Source organism: Carlito syrichta, unplaced genomic scaffold, assembly GCF_000164805.1.
Source record: "Carlito syrichta isolate Samal-C Ts95f unplaced genomic scaffold, Tarsius_syrichta-2.0.1 Scaffold142905, whole genome shotgun sequence".
NCBI classification, from domain to species: domain Eukaryota; kingdom Metazoa; phylum Chordata; class Mammalia; order Primates; family Tarsiidae; genus Carlito; species Carlito syrichta.
This window is the reverse complement of record NW_007087001.1, coordinates 61525-76738: the sequence shown is the minus strand read 5'-3', so window position 1 is coordinate 76738 and position 15214 is coordinate 61525. Positions and strand designations below refer to the sequence as shown.

At 40.5% G+C, this 15214-nt stretch overlaps 1 protein-coding gene across 1 annotated transcript in view; it reads left to right on the top strand.

Moving 5' to 3' along the window:
• ERICH3 (glutamate rich 3) overlaps positions 1–15214 on the top strand; it is a gene marked incomplete at its 3' end in the record, with an annotated part of 93538 nt that overhangs the window by 16820 nt on the left and 61504 nt on the right. The window contains exons 6-8 of the mRNA XM_021708552.1: positions 316–444; positions 5576–5734; positions 10847–11065. Coding sequence (XP_021564227.1) covers positions 316–444; positions 5576–5734; positions 10847–11065 — 507 coding nt within the window. The remainder of the gene's footprint in view (positions 1–315; positions 445–5575; positions 5735–10846; positions 11066–15214) is intronic.

The following is a 15214-nucleotide window of genomic DNA, read 5'->3' as shown; positions in this document are numbered from 1 at the left end:
AAGCGGTTTAATAAGTGTTATTGCTAAAACTGAGGATGCGGCTTTTGTAGCCATTTCTTTGAGTACAGCTAAAGCAGAATTAATTTCTTGCCTTTTACAATCAGACCTAATTCTCTGGCACAGCTGTGGAAAGTGTATCCCAATGACCATGGTGGAAAAAGTTTCCTAATGACCATGATAAGCCTGAAGAGTAACATACTTGAAAGAAAGGAGTAAAGACTTCTTTAGTCATATAATATCCCTTACATGGCAGGCACTAACCTAACTTAGATTATAAACTATGTATCTATTTGCTAAATCGCTTTCTTATTCCAGGGAGTACACACCCAACGGTCTGTTGAGAGTAACATGCCAGTCCTGTCTCCCCACCCCCCAGCTGGCCCAAAGACCAACCGTGACCATAGTGTTCTGGTTGATGAAAGGCATGCCAGTCCATCAGCGATGGTGAGTCATGTGCTATCACAGCTAATTAATTTATGATTTCTTATTCACCTCAGAAAGAATGCTCTCTGGCAACTGGTCTGCATAATCGTGTGAGTCCTACAGAATGAAAACATAGTCTTACCTCTGCTCAACTCTGTCTCTGCTCAACGTCCCATCTTCCAATCGATATCACTCCTGCCAAATCCATTTCGCTTGTTACTTCTGGATTCCTTTTCTTCAAGTACAGACGACCTGTGTTACTTACATGCTCGGATACTTTCTCTGGTTCTTTATTCCCTATAGAAAAGCAGACTCTTTCACGTAACATTTAAGAACCTGAACCATATGACTTCAGTTTAGCTAAACCGAGTGTTTCACCTTGATGACCCTTCAGCACCCTACAATGCAGTGAAAGCGAACCGCGAGGCATTCCATGCACGCACCATGTTTTCTGATCCCTAGGTTTTGTTCTTGCTGTTCCATTTCTACACATTGACTGTGAAATACAGCATGTAGGACTGGATACCGACATGTGAGCTTCTTTTATTAAAAGTATGTGCACATATTCTAAGATTCAGCATGATTAAATGTACAGAAATTCTATTTGAAGAAATAACACACTGATCTTTTATTCTGGCCTGATCCGTTTATAACCTAGAGGTGGTATTTGTGTGAAGAAGGTTAAGGTACCTTGAAATAGTATAAATGCATGCAAAGATTTGTAAAACATTTGCTGGAGGTGGATAGTTTAAGTTGAAAGTGAATTGCTTGATTATATCTTTATTCTTGCTATGCGCAGCCTAATACATTTCCTTGCTAGCTTGAACTTTTTGGGGGGATTGCTAAAATATTGATGGAGAAATTGCAGTGCCTTCTCAGATTGCTGGAGTGGGTTCATCACATCAAGTGTTAGCTTTGACATTTTTCAGAGGGTAAATATGCTTTGACACTTCCTGATGAACAGCTCAAGTGATGAAACGCAGCCATTTCCCTTTGCTGTTACCCTGTTTCCAGGTTTGATTTGAATGTATATGTATAAAAATTCTTTTATTGGATGACAAATTCACTAGACTCTCAAAAGCCTACCCTGGGTGAAACAAAAGAAACAATCAAGTGCTGTTTTCTGTCTTCCCACCTGTTTCAGAGAGGAAAAATCCTTGAAAGGCTTTCTTTTCAATTTTCCAGCTGAACACCCTCAATAAATAGTTTATGATACATCCAGGAGATCTTAATGTGGCAGGAGTGAGAAAGTAATTTAAAAATTACAGGAAACATTGACACCAGCGCTTCGAAAGCTGTCTCTCTGGGAAGCCAGGATCCTTCCCTTGGTCAACCGGATGGTACTTTTGCACTTCAAGGGATGCCTGTTATGATCTTGAAATGAGAATTCCCACTTTACAGAAGTCCACATCTCCTTTTGTGTTTTTCCAACCTGGATGCATATTCTTTAAATTGGACTCATGACCTTCAAGTGCTACTGGGACGAAGATAATAATCCTTTTGGAATATTGCCACTGATTTTTTTTTTTTAAACTTTCTTGAGTGAATAAGGAAAACATCTAGCGCAATGTTAATGCACTTGGTCACTAATTGCACCTAAACTTTCAAAACAGCATTCAGGCTTTTAGCCACACCACGCCCACTGACATTGTGGAAAGCCATTTCAATGTATCTTGCGCATGTTTGGAACATTCAACCCCGCAGATCTTCCACTAAAAATTAGAAATGCCCAGCTAAGCTGAGTAATCACCAGGTAGTCAACTTCAATTCATATACTGGTACATTTGAGAACGTTCAGCTATGTGCCATACTCATTCCAAGGAAATATATTACGAACAATTTAAAAGATAGCAAATGTAAGGTGCCTTCTGACGTGAACTACAACAGTTCGTAGCTCACAGCTGTTAGTGAATGGTGCAGGTTCGTTTTTAGAGACACATGTAATCAGTTAAACATTTGACTGCCACATTCATCTAACTGAATGATGTGTATATACAAATGCGGGAAAGTAGAGTTTAGAGACCAGTAGCCAACAGCTCATGTTCTAGTGTGCAGTCACCCACTTTCTTAAACTTTAACTTTTCAGGGTTTCTGTAGGGTGTGTGTGTGTGTGTGTGTGTGTGTGTGTGTGTGTGTGTTCAGTTGCGTTATTTGACAGAAAAAAGTCTTAAGGCATGTTTGGTTTACAGAGTTCACAAGAATACTTTGGGTGATCTGATTTTCTTGTTCGGAAACCCCTAGCTTAATTTCTCTTTGTGGATTTTAAGACCGTTTTACCATTTGGTGCCTATTGGCTTATCTCCTGTTTCTTTATATCAAAATGCTGCTCTCGTCAATCCACTTGGCTTTCTGTATTGGTTGTGATATAGTTTTGTGTCTAGAGACCCCCCCCCAAAACAATGGCATACACATAAGGGCCCCTCTACCCCAGCAGACGTACATGAGTCTCAGTTGGTGTGCTATCTCTACTCTGTGAGGTCATCAAAGGCCCAGCCCCTCCGTGTGTTATTGATCTGCCAAACTTCGGGTGTTGCCTTCATCCATAAAAGCCAAGATGGTGGACCACTGTGTGGATATTTGAACCAGAAGGAGAGGGCAAAAGAGAAAGTGAGGCCATACTTCTTCTCTCGAAGGGCATGATCTGGAAGTTTCGTGTACCACTTCTCTCATCCTATTGGCCAAAACCGAGGCATACATTACACAGGGCTACAAGGAATGCTGGGAAACCGAAACTTTATTCACGCTAGCCATGTTCCCAGATAAACTTCATTACTAGTGAAGATAAGACAGCAAATATTGGGGAACATCATCGTTGTTCACCACCAGCTCTCTTCGTCCTTGGATGTTCAAATTTATCATTCTTTTCTGCTCATCCATTTTCTTCTCTTGTTTGCCATTTGGATAACATCTAACTACTTCTGTGAAGCTTTAATTTTATTAGCCTCTAAGTTCTGTTCTCAGGTGTTTTGTTGCGATTGTCTGTTTGACAATATGTGTGTGGTTCATTTGATACTAATTGTCTTGTTCTGTCATTAGATGTTAAAAATTACTTTTTGTCTCCTCATGGGGCCTATGGTGGTGATTCAATAAATGTTAACTTAACAAAGGCAGAGATTTAGCAACATATGGGGGGTGCCCCCAGTACCGGAATCTAGTCATAAAAAATTATGTATTTTTTCTCATATTTTAAACTTCAGTCACCTTCAAATTACTCTCAGTTCAATACAACTATTGAGATGCTTTTTCCACTGCTCAACACAGTTTTTGAACTCATCGATTTTGACACCTTTTAGGGCTTCTGTCATTTTTTGTTTCACCTCTTCCATATCTATGAAACATTTCCCTCTGAGGAATTTTTTCATCCAGGGAAAGGAAATAAAGGTGCTTGGGACAAGACAGGGTGAATAGGAAGGGTAGGCCACAGGGGTCAATACTGTTTTTGGTCAAAAACTGCTGAACATTCAGTGCGGTGTGGGCACATGAGCTCGTAAATCACCCATCATAAAATGGGTAAATGCACTGAAAACATCTCCAAAAAAAAAAAAAAAAAAAAAGCATTGAAGCCGAATGCAGCCTTTCACAGCAACACTAGTTGGTTCACTGATGCTGATGGGTTCCTAGAACACTAAGTAGTGGGGGAAGCCTGGACTACAAGAAGCCCACCCTCCAAAAAGAGAATTTTGGTTTTTTGGGGTCCCCTCTCATATGACAAGTTTCTCAAGATGCCAATAAGGCTAGATTTTGGTAAGAGTGGCCTTATCATTATATTTTATGTATTTACATATACTTTTTTGGAGTTGAATATTTGTTGTTCAGTATTCTTTACCGTCACAGCATGATTCACAAGTCATTTATATACCATCTTCTCCACACTCTTACCCAAATATATATGTACTACTCTTGACGGGTTTTCTGCTCTCTTCTTGTAATAGAGCAATTTGGGCCGAAAGCTCATTTTTTCCACTTTTGACACGTTGCTAATCTTTATCCCGAACTTACAATGTCCTGTTAATGCCCCCAAAGGCACTTCTAATGCTCCATGCTGGTGCTTGTGGACATCGCAGCCTTACTTTCTTGATTGGAAGCTGCATCTATCAGGGGCTCAGCAGGAAACAGATGGCTCACACAAATAGGGTCATTAGGAGGTGTTTAATAAAGAAACTATTTACAAAGAAGCAGGCAGGGTTAAGGAAAGTCAGCTTGGGAAGTTAAGCACACTCACTTGGGCCAGCACATGGGGAAGCCACAGCATCTAGTTCGGAGGAGGAAAGAGGGATTGTTGGATGCTGGAACCAGCAGCTGGTTCCTGTCACTGGGAACAGCCTTTCCAGCAGGACCCATGGGCCTTGGTGGAGGGACCCGGTGGGCAGGAGCCCAGTAGGCAAAGACCTCCCATGCTTCATCTCCTGCTAGTGCCTCTCATAGGTGGCACCATCAACTGGCATCCTGAGGTTAGTGATAGCGGAGTGACTCCCAGAGCCCAAGGCAGGAGGGAGGTGTAAAGCAGATCTTGAGGGACAAGTGGCGGTGCCCAGTTTGGAAAGCATATCATTTCCGTATGGTGTTTTCCAGAGTTTCCAGGTACATTTTCTTAATATTTCAAGGAGGCAATGAGATAAATGGTAGGGCATTGCAGTTAAGCGCCCAGCCCTCCCCTTCTGTTTATGTCATATTGTCTGCTTTTACTTCTGGCCAGTCTTAAGGCTTAAAATGTTCAGAGTAGAGCTCACATGGGAAACATAGCAACAGAAATGAGTCCACCCCGATAATATTCCTTCAGACCCCTAAAAGAGGACCATTATTCAATTTAACATTTAATTGGGCAAAGCCATTCTGTGCACAACATAAATTAGGTATTGTCTGTGAGTTTACAGTGTGAATAAAAATACAGGAATGCAAGAGGGGACATCTTCTTTGCCTAGAATACTCTGTAATTGTGGCGTTTAGTTATATAGAGGACTCCAACACCATATGTTTTAACAAATACTTTGGGTCATAAGGGTATGTGTAATGGAAGGACATAATTAAAGTTTAATATGTTCAGTAAAAAGGCACCATTAATTACTCTAGGCAATTTATTGGGTTATTAATTGGCTCTGAAAACATGTCATGGTACTAATTTAAGTGGAATTTTCCCCCCCTAATTGTCTAGACAACTCCTCGACCATATACCGCCCCAGGAAATATGCAGCCTCCAATCCGATTGCAGCCTCTTCTCAGTCATCCTGCAGTAGGGACGGTTCCAAAGATAACTTCAGGGTCCAGGTCCAAAGTCTCTTTGCTGGAAAAGGAAGCTCCATTTCCTGTTGCGGTAAATGTTATTTTCTTCAAGAGATATCTTTTCATTGTTGATTAGAATTTTCAGTTATCACAGTTTTTAAGATGCTGTATTCAATTACTCCACACAATGAAATTTATATTGTGCATTTCTGAAGTAATTTCTATGTAGTTTGGATTAATTCTATCTTACTCAGACTGGAAGGGCTGTAGTTGCTGTGTCATTGGCTAAAAAGTAAGGGATAGGTCTTTAAATAATGCATGATGATTTCTCATTAATTTGAAAGGCTGATTGAAAAACAAGGAAGATAGACTTTTCCTAGCCAGAGATGACTTCTATCAGAAAACACCCAGTGTTGACTCCTTCCAAATTTTAAATGCATGAAACCTAGAATGTGAAACTTTCTGAGAATAGGTTTGCATTTGCATGCCGACTTACTTTCCCATCAGTGTATGAAATTGCTTCAAGTTTGACTTCTAGAAGGTTGAATATAGAAGGAAAAGATTGTCCATCTTTAAAAAATGCTGAGTTAATCACACACACTGAGCTTGACTCTGCTTCCCTTTCAAGGTTATGTCTTGGGTAATTTCGCTTATTTTAATAGAGCACAGGAAGAGAGGTATGGTAACCATGAGACAGGAGTTTCTTAAGCAAGGAGGAAGAATTAGGACATTCACTAATTAGGTAGGGTAGTTTTCATATTTCTAACATCACGAAGAAACATTTATCTCTTAAGAACCTGTGTCAGGAGTACGATTGCCGTTGTGTTTAGGGGGTGAATTATATTCTACTTTTTATTAGGAAACACAGGACATAAAATTAAGATCTTTTTATTTTTAACTAATAACCTTGGCATTAAGAAATCAACTCAAACAAGTGATTGTACTGCACAGCAAAAGTATAAATTTAACTCTTAAAAAATAATATTTTAATCCGCTTCATGTGCTTTTCAGCTGGTGAAATACTTTTCACAAACCTTATTTCAGTTAGTTTAATAGTAGTTTCCCAGAAAGCAGGATTAATTAATAAAAAATGATGGTGCTTTATTTAGGGAAGATAGCTAGGCAGGCGTATGTTGTGTCAAACGTCAATTAGTTGGACACTTTCTAGGATCCGGTCTCCATTTCGAAAGCCCAGCGAGTTCTCGTTTCAGCCGGTGTCCAGGAGTGGTCATGTCCTGACAGATTGTCTCAGGCTGGCTGAAATAACTCACAATGAGTTCATTTTTCTGTGTAAAATGAACAAAAGCAGGTAACTAAATCATAATCAGGGGCCTTCATTCACCAAGAGCTGCCCAGCAGTCAAGGCTTATAGAAGAGGTACATTCTCCCCTTGAGGGCAGACCTGCATGAGAAGCCACATCACAGGTCTGTTGCCTAGTGAGTGTGGAATCTGGGTGAAGGGATAAAGTGTACTGGAATGCGAATGGAATCAGGCTAAGGTGGCCTGAGGCACTCTCATCTAGGAATGGGCTAGCCAGAGGTACCAGCAAACTCAAAGGTCTTTGGCTAAAACCCTCTGTCTCCTCCAGGGATAACATTGCCATTAGGACTGGAAATATTCAAAGTTCAATGGATAGGATCTCCTCTCCCGTAGATAGTACTTGGATCGGCACTTTTCATGTTTGCCAAAGTAACTATAATCTTTTCTAAATTTCTATAATTATTAATTATATTTTGTTTGTTTGTTTTTGTTTTTGTTTTTTTTTGAGTTGGAGTCTTACTCTGTCGCCCAGACTGGAGTGCAGTGGCCACTCCCGGCCACCGCAGCCTCGCCTGCTGGGCTGCAGCGATCCTTCCGCCTCAGCCTTCCAAGTAGCTGGAATTACAGGCATGCGCTACCACGCCCGGCTGATTTTTTTTTTTTGATTTATTGTAGAGATGAGGTCTCGCTGCCCAGGCGGGTCTTGAACCCGCGGGCTCAGGCAATCCACTCACCTCAGCCTCCCAAAGGCACGGGATTAGAGGCTGAGCCACCGAGCCCGGCTTTATTAATTATATTTTGAATGATACATTTTCTTCTTAGATATGTGAATATCATCAGTTAGGTAATATTCAAATGTTACTGGCTGGGGAGTGACATTTTTTCCCCCTTCTGGGTGATTTTCCAAATGTGCTCTGAGCCACTGGATGGAATAATTAACGAATCTACACAGGGTCTTTCTTTTACTGTTTCCAAGTTTTGAGGGGGCATGGATTATTGAGGGCTTGGCACTTAATGGTAACTCTCATGTGCTGACAAGATTGAGATCAGTTCCATGTTAACTTCAACTAGCTAAACTCACTTTTCATTCAGAAAATATTTTAGAGGCACTTACTATGGGCTAGGTACTGCTCCAGGCATTAAGACAGACAAAAGTAACTTACAGGTGCTTATAGTGTAATGTGCATAGTCAAAATGTACTATGATATTGTTTTTACATGTAATTTTTTTCAGTGGCATTGATGATGAAATGATTCAATATAAAATCAGGTAAACTCTTAAAGAAGAATAGTAGTTGCATGATTGCTGAATATATGGTGAATACATAATACATTCTTATTGCTTTTCATGAAGAGTAAATAATATGCATGTGGGAAGTATTTGAAGCTGCAACTGATATAAGCAGGTTGAACTTTGCTAAGTATCAGGAGTGAGAGGGTTTACTTTAGGCAAAAGTGATTTGGTCAAAAACAGACTGGTTGAGGTGCAACTGAGTAAAAATAATGACTTGAGAATGAGTATCTTTAGAATAAGAGTTTCTCAGATATTATTGATAGGAGTAGAATTTGGTACAAGTATTTGTGAAGGCAATATAGGAATATCTATCATCATTTTAAATGAATACGCTCAAGCATTTTAATATACACACATGTATCCTAGAAATAAACACATATGTGTAAATAGATTTTAAAATATTTCACACTGTCATATTTTCAATAGTGAACAATTAGAAAACACCTAAGTATTTACAATTTAAATATGTTATAGTACATTAAAATACACTTTAAAAAATAAGGTAGAGGCCAGGCTTGGTGGCTCAGCCTGTCATTCCAGCACTTTGGGAGGCTGAGGCGAGTGGATTGCCTGAGCCCATGGATTCGAGGCCAGCCCGGGCAACTTGGTGAGACCTCATCTCTACAATAAATCAAAAAATTAGCTGGGCATGGTAGCGCACGCCTGTAGTTCCAGCTACCTGGAAGGATGAGGCGGAAGGATTGCCAGAGCCCGTGGGTTGAGGCTGCGGTGGCCGTGAGCCTGCCACTGCACTCCAGCCTGGGCGACAGAGTGAGACTCCAACTCAAAAAAAAAAAGAAAAGGTAGAATGATTTGTGCTGGCATGGGAAGATGTCCAAGGTGCTATTTTGGGGTTGGGGGGAGGAGGTGAAGAAAGGGAAGAAACTACATGTTAATTTTTAAAAAATTTATTAAGCCATTTACAAATAAGGCATGTGATTGATTGATACCTACTCGGAAGTAAATTTCAAAAACAATCCCTAAACCCAAAGAGTTGCAGATTGTTCCTATCATTTTAAACCTATTTTTATTTGTTATTATAGTATCAATGCATTCACAACAGAAAAAATTGAAACATATAAGAAAAGAAAAATAAGACCATGAATATCAACCATTCTAACAATTATAAACGCCTTGGTTTATAATTATAATTATAAATCTCTTTCTATTCACATAGATGTTTCTACTCAAAGTTTGGTCTGCACATACTTTCATTTAACTCATTTGGCAATGAGAAATGTTTAGAGAATAAGTTCTCCTCTTAAAAAATAACTTTTCACTAATAAGTACCTCAATGTAAAGACTAAATTGGTGGAAAATTAGTTAGAAAAGGTAAATATAGGCATAATATAAATGTATATTATATAAATTAAAAAAGTATAAAAAATTGCTATAAAATAGATTTTAAAATGCTTACAAAAATTTTGGAAAATTCAGGGACTCAAATATACCTCATAAATATAATATAATTATTGAGTATACTTTTGTTGTTTTTTAATGACTAAGGTAATCCAAGTTGATTAAACTTTCAAATATTATAAAGGTATATCCCCAAAGGTGACCCCACATTTGAGTTCTTTCAGTCATTCTTATTTTCCAAATCAAAATTCACATGTAAATTATTTATAAGAAATGCTTGATCATACTGAGTGGAACTTTTCATGTCAGGATAAATAGACTCATATATACATATATTTAAGCCTGGTGAGACTCTATGTCATGAACTATGCAAAATTCAGTTAAATATCTTACTGTTGATGGACTTTTAGGATGTAACATTTTTTGATGGTTCAACCAAATATATGAGCGTGTGCATGTATTCTTGTAAACATTTATATTATTGAACTTGTGTAGTTATCTGTATAGGATTTGTTCCTACCCATGCCATTTCTAGGTAAAAGGGCATGCATCTTAAAATTTTGATAAATATTTTAATTTGTCCTCCACAAAAGTAGTTATAGTTTACTCCAAATAATACAGAAGATCGCCAATTTGTTCACAGCCCTGCGAACCCTGAGTATTCTAATCTGAATGTGTGAAGTCAGAATATGAAAAAAATACCAATATGAAAAGTCCATTGCTCAATGGACTATTCAGCCCTCTCACTCTTCAAACTTCTTGATTTTAAATTCTTTCATTGCGCTAGGTCCCCATAGATTTAATGGATAATTGAGGGGAAAAAAATCCCCAAAGTACTATAAAAGTACCATCACTATGTATTGGTTTAAAAATATACTACGTAAGTTTAGTCATTTATGAATTCTTTTTGATATTCAAATAAACAAAATTTTAACTATTTGGTGCTGATACAGTATCTTGCAAATTTAAAAAGAGACAAATCCTTTTGCAACTTTTATGGTTTTCTTTTAAGCCACATGCCTCTATTATCTGTTTAAAGAATAATTTTCAAAATGTATGCATAAGAGCAAGCCATCAAGCTGCACCAACGGGATCCTAGATCCTCCGTCTCCAAGGGCAGATAAATTTATGAACACTTAATTTGCTCTGGATACTACAAAGTGCCGAATTTTCCGGCAGTCTGACTGGAGTGTTTTCCCTTTGTCTGTGGATGCCAGTTGTCGATCCTGCAGGCTGGTCTCTGCCTTTGGGCCGCAGGCACGCCTGGTTCTGTTTCTGGTTCTCGTGCAGGGCAAGAAGGCCGCGGCGAGATTCAGGACCTCCCCGGGCAGTTCCCAGAGGCGGAATCCCTTCCAGCTCCCCAGACTTAGCAGCTTCATGATGCCCATCCCGCCGCCGCCTCTTTCCCCGAGTGGAAAGGTTGCCAGAGAAAGCAGGCCTGAGACGTGGAGAAGGAGAAGATTCCGTCCAACCACGGCTTCTGATGGCGTGGACCCTCTCTTCACCACGGTGATGTTGGCAGGCGGTTTCCTTTCACTGACTTAGCACAGATCACGTTTCACTGTCAGCTTTCTAGAACGGTGGCCATAGGGTTTGGGGAAATTGCATGCAAAATGCCTCACATAAAGACACGTCACAATTTCGTAAGATCCTGGCGAGCTTGAACGGATCTGAAACCCAGGATCTGAGTTGTTCCGTTGAGGGATTATTTTAATACGGTTGGTAGCAAAAGGTTCAGTAAATCCTGTGGTCAAATTTAATTTGAACTATACTTATTCCAAATCATTTATTCTTTTAATTTGCCTGTTCGATCCACATGTTGTCAGAAGTAGCTTAATGTCTAATCTGTAAACATCCAGAAACTTACATAAACCTGAAAAACATGGTATACCTTATTAAAGTTGTATTTATTTATCTGTTAGAATCTCCCTCTGTCACCCAGGCTGGAGTGCAGTGGAAACGATTACAGCTCACTGCAGCCCCCACCTTCTGGGCTTAGGTGATTCTTCCACCTCAGCCTCCTGAGTAGTAACTGGGACTCTAGGTGCGTGCCATCATACCTGGCTAATTTTTTGAAATTTTTTTTTTTTTTTTGTAGAGACGAGGTCTCGCTATGTTGCCCAGGCTGGTCTCAGACTCCTAGGCTCAAGCGATCTTCCCGCCTTGGCCTTCCAAATTGCTGGAATAACAGGCGTAAGCCACCGTGCCTGGCCTTCAAGTTTATTTTTAACAGGTTATAGCAGCTCACTCACTGTACAATATGTAGAAAAAATTGTTTTCAGTGTTCTTGAAAATATTGTCTTTGTATTTGTTTCCTCAAAATACTGATAAAACCGTTCTCAGGCCAGTTGGGCTTTATGCAGATACAAGCTAGGAAGAAGGCAAACGATCTCTTCATTTTTATCATATAAATATACAACCAATAGTAATCCCATGTAACTTTTTTTTTTTGAATTGGAGTCTCACTCTGTCGCCCAGACTGGAGTGCAGTGGCCGCTCCCAGCCACCACAGCCTGGACCTGCTGGGCTCTGGCGATCCTCCGCCTCAGCCTACCGAGTAGCTGGAACTACAGGCGCGCGCTACCACACCCGGCTAGTTTTTGATTTATTGTAGAGATGAGGTCTCACGCCAATTGTCTGGGCAGGTCTTGAACCTGTGGGCTCAGGCAGTCCACTCGCCTTGGCCTCCCAAAGTGCTGGGATTACTCAGTAAATAGCTGAGTCATCACCTCACTGATAGCTTCAGGGAGCAAGCATCCACGAGCTTGTAGACTTTGTGGCTCTTCCAACCCAGCCTCACTCTCCGGGCGGTATTGGCCCGCATCCACCTCTCACTCCTAACAGTTGTTCTTACGTCTATCCTTGTCAAAAGTTGGGACCACGTTTCTCTTGTGTGCTTGCGTTTCCTCCTGCCAACTCTATTTCATCCGTTCTCTCTTTCCGTCACTGTCTTTGACGGTGTGTCCTCTCTCACCCCTGAGACCCACCCTTACCCTGGGTCTTGGATCACATACTCTTCCACTACCTGGGATCCCTCGTACTGTCATTCTCCTCCCTAACCTGGATTTTCAGTCTAGTGTTCATCTCCGCCTCTCAATGTACCCAGGCCTTAGATGGAGTCGCTATATCCTTTCCTCACAAGCTGTAACCTTAGAGGCTTCAGCTTTCTCCCTTTCTTCAGGGCAGAGTTTTCGAGCAGTGTACTGGAGCTTAATCCAACCAACAACCCTAGGCAACTCAGCTTACAACAACAAAGGTGTCCATCTCGCCCACATCGTTGTCTGTCGCTGGTCAGGGCAACTCCAGGATCCAGCCTGGAGGACTCCTCCAAGTGGAGGAGTCTGGGGTGTGTCCTGGGGGGCAGAAACGTGGTAGACCGTGGGTGAAGAGTCCGCTTGGGCATGGTACATGTTGCTGACACTTGGATTCTATTTGCTAGAGCACGTTCATGGCCAAGATTGACCTTTAATGGAGTAGGAGGTATCAGTCTCTCACAGAGAAGAGCAGTGAATATTTGGAATAGTACTAGAATCTACCACATTCACTAACTCACTCTGAACTCTTTGCCTGGTCACACCGGCGTTCACCAGACCAATGGACATGTGCTCCAAGGGTGTGGCTCCCGCTTAACAAAAATGGCAGCTTCCTGGACGTTCTCATACATTTGTGTGGAAGGATTTGATTTTCTGACGTCAAAATGTCATACTGGGATATGCTCTACCTGGTCACACTCTTTCAAAAGGAAGTTTAAATGTCACATAAGCCTTAAGGATGTATGAAGTCTTACCTACACGTGCGAGTTAAACAGCAGTGATCCAGCTAGCACCCATGCGCATGCCACTTCTCCATGAAGTAGAACTCTTATCATGTGACAGCCCACTCTTCCCACCTTCTTACCCCTTCTCCAAGTGCCATCCTTCCTTGAATGTTGCCTGCGACCCTGCGTTTCTTTCGCGTTCTGTCCTTCATATGCATAAAACTTCAGAAATAGCGTTCTCATGAAAGGACAATGTTTCCAGAAGAAAATAAGCCGAGTAGAATCTTTGGGTCAGAGTCTGAGTATGAGTTCTTGACAGTCTTAAAAGCCTCTCTGGGGAAGTCAGAGATGCTGGGTCACAAATATGTCCCAGGAAACATGGGTTCACCAGAGCCAGAGTATGTGGCAAGATCCTAGTGTGGGCTGGACACTGGGTGTCCAGCAGGAATACTGTTAGGGGAGGGGGCTGCTGTAGCCGGCATGGAAGAGATAGCAGCACCTTCTTCATCTCAAGGTCATGACGAGTGAAGCACAAATAAGCGTCTCAGCCAAGTTCCCCTGGGATTGCCTATTCAGGCTAGAAGCTAGCATGATGTGAGCAGGCATCCTGGCCGTGACCCATCTTACCATGTCTGTCTCTTGAGTCACTGGGTATCAGTCTTAGTTTTTTTTTTCCCCCCAAGAGCCTCTGTTTTCTCTTTTTGGAATCCCTATTTTGGGAATGTTAGAACTCCTAGACTGATGTTCTAATAGTCTTAGCTTTTCCCTTTTACTTTCTACATTTTTGTCTTTTCGTTCTACTTGCTGAGAGGTTTTTTTTTCAATCTTATCTTCCGCACATTCCACTGAGTTTTTTATTCTGCCATATTTCAATTCTAAGAACTCCTTTTGTGTTTACTGAATGTTACTTTTAAAAAGCATCTTATTCCTGTTCTATATGATTTTAACTCTTTGATATCTGTGGAGACTTGCTTTGAGGGTTAATATATGTTCAGTTTTTGGAAAGAATTCTATTCTTTCAATGTTGGAATAAGGGTTCTATGAATGTCTAATAGATAATGTTAAATATTTCACTAATATTTTTACATCCTTAGATTTTTTTTTTATCTACTTGGTCTTAGTTCATGAGTTATAATAATAATTTGTTCTCTGTAATTATGGATTTTTCAATTTCTCTTTGTAATTATACCAGATTCCATTTTGTAAATGTTTAGAACACGTTATGTGCTCTCAGATTTAGAATTATTTTAATCTTAGGGGAAGTGATCTTTTGTCATTAAAAAAATGATCTTTTAAAATCAACATTACTTTTTGTCTTAAAATCTATTTTGATCATTAGTACCTCTTATTTTCTTTGATTAGTTTTTAACTGATACGAATATGTGTGTTTATGTGTGTGTGTGTGTGTGTGTGTGTGTGTGTGTGTGTGTATATGTATGTGTGTGTGTACAGTTGACCCTAAACGATGTGGGGATTGGGGTGCCAACCCCCTGCATAGTTGAAAATTCTAGTATACCTTTATTTTTGAGTTGGAGTCTCACTCTGTCACCCAGGCTGGAGGGCAGGCAGTGGCACTCTTACGGCCACCACGGCCTCGTCCTGCTGGGCTCAGGCAATCATTCCACCTTAGCCTTCCACGCAGCCAGAACTACAGGCACGCACGACCATGCCCGGCTAATTTTTTGATTTATTGTAGAGATGGCATCACGCCACGTTGCCCTGGGCTGGTCTCGAAACCGCAGGCTCAGGCAGTCTATTCCCTTTGGCCTCCCAAAGTGCTGGGATTAGCATAATTTTTGACAAAATCTTTATTAATAACCTACTGTTGACTGGAAGGAAGCCCTGTGAATAACATAAACAGTCAATTAACACATATTTTGTAAGTTGTTTATATTACATAT